This window comes from Camellia sinensis, chromosome 8, assembly GCF_055761805.1.
Source record: "Camellia sinensis isolate YWXY chromosome 8, ASM5576180v1, whole genome shotgun sequence".
Taxonomy (NCBI): domain Eukaryota; kingdom Viridiplantae; phylum Streptophyta; class Magnoliopsida; order Ericales; family Theaceae; genus Camellia; species Camellia sinensis.
In genome coordinates, this window is record NC_138968.1 from 198,285,837 (window position 1) to 198,289,950 (window position 4,114).

A 4,114-nucleotide genomic window follows, 5' to 3' on the forward strand; every position below is an offset into this window, starting at 1 on the left:
TGATTATATTTAATTTTATTAAAAAAATCATACAACCAAACATGACCCAAATGTGTTACCTTTTTATTCGGAGACAACAATGGGTCAGGCGGCTGAAAGTCCATTCTGATTTCTCCGTTCATTTGTCTGCGGAGAAATCAGATTGGATATGATTATCTGTTTTACCTAACATAGGCCCTCCATCATTGCGATCCTTAATTAGAAATGCGAAGCAAAGTGGCAATGGGGGTGAAGGAAAGTGCTGATATGTTGACTTATACTGCCGTGGCCACAACATGTTTGATAGTTTGCCTATGAGAGACCTACCACAATGATCGAGCACTGTTCTGCTCTGAGTTGCTGCTTCACGATTGTCAAAATAGCACACACACTTGGTCTAAAATACATGGCCAGATTTACATTCCGGAGACACACAAATATATGTGCATATGTATGTATATGTGCTTACGTAATTGGGAAGAAGATAGTGCATGGTCATTCCAAATTGGGAAGTTGTATATCACTGTTTAAGAGAGACATGGATGGAGGCCAATTTTGGGTCTCTATGTAATTCTGCAGAAAGCCAATAAACTGAGACTTGGGTGCTGGCTGAAGTGATTATTATGACATTTTATGACATTCTTACATTTCATATTGCTGCTTTTAATTGATATACCCACTAAAACCCATGTGGTTCAAGGGCATGGGTTCAGATTTAAATATCAAGAGCTCAAATCCCCCATGATTGGGACTGATAGTAAGACACTGGAACTTGCATGATTGAAAGTTGGGTTTCACAATTAGACATGATTGTTGTATTAGCTTAATAGAGATAAGTATCAAGTACATGTAACTCTCATAATATTAATGAACTATCTCCTACAAATTTAGAAAACAAAATTACTTCTTTATTCATTTTGTGAAATTATATTGCAATTTGTAATTAATTCATATAACAGAGGCTATCATTTAACGTTACAAATAAAAAACATCTCACACTTTATTGTCATTGGAGTAACAGTACTACTTCGGCATGCATCAAACACGTCTTTTGGTAACCCTAACCTTCAAACCATCTTTCATATGCAGTATGACAAAGCTACTTTGGGAAATAGCACGAGAATCTACCACTTGAATGTTATAATTATATATAATTGCAATTGCAATTAGTTTTCATTTGGATGTAAGTCATGTCCTTCCCTAAACAGGACCTTGGTCCTGCATTAAATGTTATGAACTTGTAAGATGGTTCACGTTTGATCCCTGCTTGGTCCGTAATCCATCTCTCTGGTTTGAACTCCATGCAATCTTTTCCCCAAATTGTCTCCATCCTTCCCATGGCATAGAAACCTAATAACATTCTTGTATTTGCACCTATCTTGTTGCCATTTGGAAGAATGTCTGGTTGAAGTGAAGCTTTGTGCTGTATATGTACTGGTGGGAATAGCAGTAAGGATTCACACAAAGCTCCATGAAGGCAGACCAGTTTCTCCATCTCCTGATCATTTATGTTGGAAAAACGTAAGACAAAATCTATTATCTTCTTTTGGATGCAATTTCGTGATGATCTCTTCTTGAATCTTGTTCTCTACAGAAGGGTTTGTTGCAACAAGCCAAAAGAACCATGTGAGAGCTGCACTAGTGGTGTCTCTCCCTGCAAAAACCAAATTAAGTATGCTGTCTCTTAGAAACTTATCTGCAGAATCACCAGATACGTCATTTTTCATCATGTAAGCAGTTAATAAGTCATGATCAAAAGCCTCGTCTCGGTCTTCCACCATTTGGGTTGTGTTTCTTCTTCTTAATTCCTTACGTTTTGATGAGATACACTGGGCTATAAACAGACCAAGGGTCTCCCAAGCTTTACTGTAATTCTTTTCTTTGCCAACTTGAAGCCACAGTTGCAGCTTCCAAAAACTTTCTGGCAATATATGTCTGTATAAAACAACCTCCTCAGCATCAGTGAATGCCTTCTCATATGCAACATCTGGTAAGCCAATGTAGAGAGGGAAGTTAGGTCATGACCCAAAACCAATATGCATGTACTATCGAAAGTGAAGTGCTGAAATAACTCTTTCAAATTCATCTCTGTTCCAAGCTCCAAGGCGTGCTCAAAAACTGGGATTAGCCCCTTTTCCACTTTGTTCCAGCTAGTTTTTGCCACATACTTTTGGAACCTGTGGTGGTTGAACAGTGACATTGCGGTTTTCCTCGGGGTTTCCCAGAATTCAGAATCCGCATTGAAAATTCCATTTCCCAAAATGTTGAAGATCCTATTAAATGCAGGGCCTTTTGGAAAGTTTGAGAAGTTATTGTTCAAGATGTGCTGGATGTTGGCAGTATCGCCCAACCTGCATGTCCATGTTAGCAAACCAAGGGCCTTCAAACATGAATGTGCCCCCACTTTCCTTCACAAGCTCTGTCACAAACTCGTGCAAGCGGTGAGCGTTTTGAAGCAGTCCCGGTAGCATACCAATGACCGGCCAGTTTGTTGGCAGACGGCTTTTGTGCTGTCTTCGACTCTACCTTTAATAGATCATGGAAAGAAAACAAACTACAACTGACAATATCTCATGATACCTAATGAAAACCATTTTAGGATCAAACACACCCAGAAAAATATCTCACACACACAGAGAACACAATATTTACGTGGTTCGGCCCAATGCCTACATCCACGGACAGAAAAGAGAATTTTCACTAAAATGGAGCAAAAATACAAATACAGAGGAGGAGATGAAACTCACTCAACTCACAGCTCTCACTCTCAATTTCTGATGATTCAAACCTCTCCTCACTCATCTCAATTTATAACCAAGAGAGGAGGAGTAGGTGAAGTGCTAGCCATAATTGGCCAAGGTAGTGCCACCCTTACTATCTTCCTTTAGTGAGTTGGTGTAGCCCTCCACCACCTTCTTTTACAACATGGTGCTACCTACACTATGTGAATGGTGGGCTCATTACCATGTGGGTAGTGGATGGAGCCAACAATTCTCCCCCTCCATGCCCACATGGACAACTGACTTCTCAGCTTGGACTGCCAAGACACAGCTCCCCCTGATTGGATGCCCTGTACCCCCTGCTCGGGATACCCTTGCATTACCGTGCAACTCCTTGCATGATGAACACGGGAGCAACTAGAAAACTTCAGAGTGTGACACATCAACATCCTCAATTTTCCTTGCTCGGAGCTTATTTCTGAACAACCAGCCTTTGCTTTCTGCACTTTAGAACAACTTCCCAGCGATCTCATACGCCCGTTGTCTGTGCTGCAATCCCTGATGTTCGGTTCAGTCTCACTTGTACGTCCGTACTGATGTTTGACAGTTAGCCCTTCTGCCAAGACAACTTCCATCGGTCTGTACAAGTTATCACTATGCAACTCCGTGCATAGTGCTCGCACCCCCTTATTAGAGTGCATTGCAACGCTCACTTTGCGACTCGAGATTGCATCCCTCCTTTCCATGCATCTTTTGAGAGGTTGCAAAATGTCTCTAACACGGAAGCAAAAGAAACTCTCTTCTTCACTGGCATAGTCTCTACAGACTTGGTTTCTTTGCTCTGAACTTTCTTCAAGATTGGCTTCACTGGCTCAGCTCTGTGCACCTTTGAACTGCCTCCTTGTGTTCCCGTGCACCGTTTTCGCCATTCCTGATGAAAGCCTTGCTCAATCATACGCTTTGGTTGCGTATGTTCTCTCTTTGTACCCTTCGACTAGCATTTGACAACACTCATCTTTGTCAAAACTTCTCCTTCCAGTCTGTACAATTTGTTGCACAATTTGCCTTGCAACAATTCTTTATCACCTCTGTGTACATGAAGAACCCCGCTACTAGATGAGAAACAATTTCCTTTTAGATCTAGCATACTCAGGGAGATTAGATTCCTCCGTACTCCTGGCACATGTTGGACCTCAGATAAAATTACTTTTCTTCTATCCTTAGTAAGGAATCGCACTTTCCCTATGCCGACAACTCTGTTCACTATGTTGTTGGCCATCCGGATAATGCTACCGCTGACTTTTCGGTAAGTGGAGAAAAGCTTCCTATCCGCACATATGTGGAACGTACACCCTGAATCCAAAATCCAGCCGGGTGTTTCCAACTCTGACGAGATTGTAAGCATCACCTCTTCA

The 4,114-nt window shown here is 41.4% G+C and overlaps 1 protein-coding gene across 1 annotated transcript; it reads right to left on the minus strand.

Moving 5' to 3' along the window:
* Nucleotides 1-1,123: 1,123 nt before the first annotated feature.
* Nucleotides 1,124-3,654, minus strand: LOC114267022 (alkane hydroxylase MAH1-like). Its single transcript, XM_082885932.1, has 4 exons — nt 3,413-3,654; nt 2,026-2,330; nt 1,572-1,966; nt 1,124-1,477 (listed from the first exon to the last, which is right to left on the minus strand). Exons 1-4 carry the CDS (start codon nt 3,652-3,654, stop codon nt 1,124-1,126), a joined length of 1,296 nt encoding a protein of 431 aa, XP_082742058.1.
* Nucleotides 3,655-4,114: the final 460 nt, after the last annotated feature.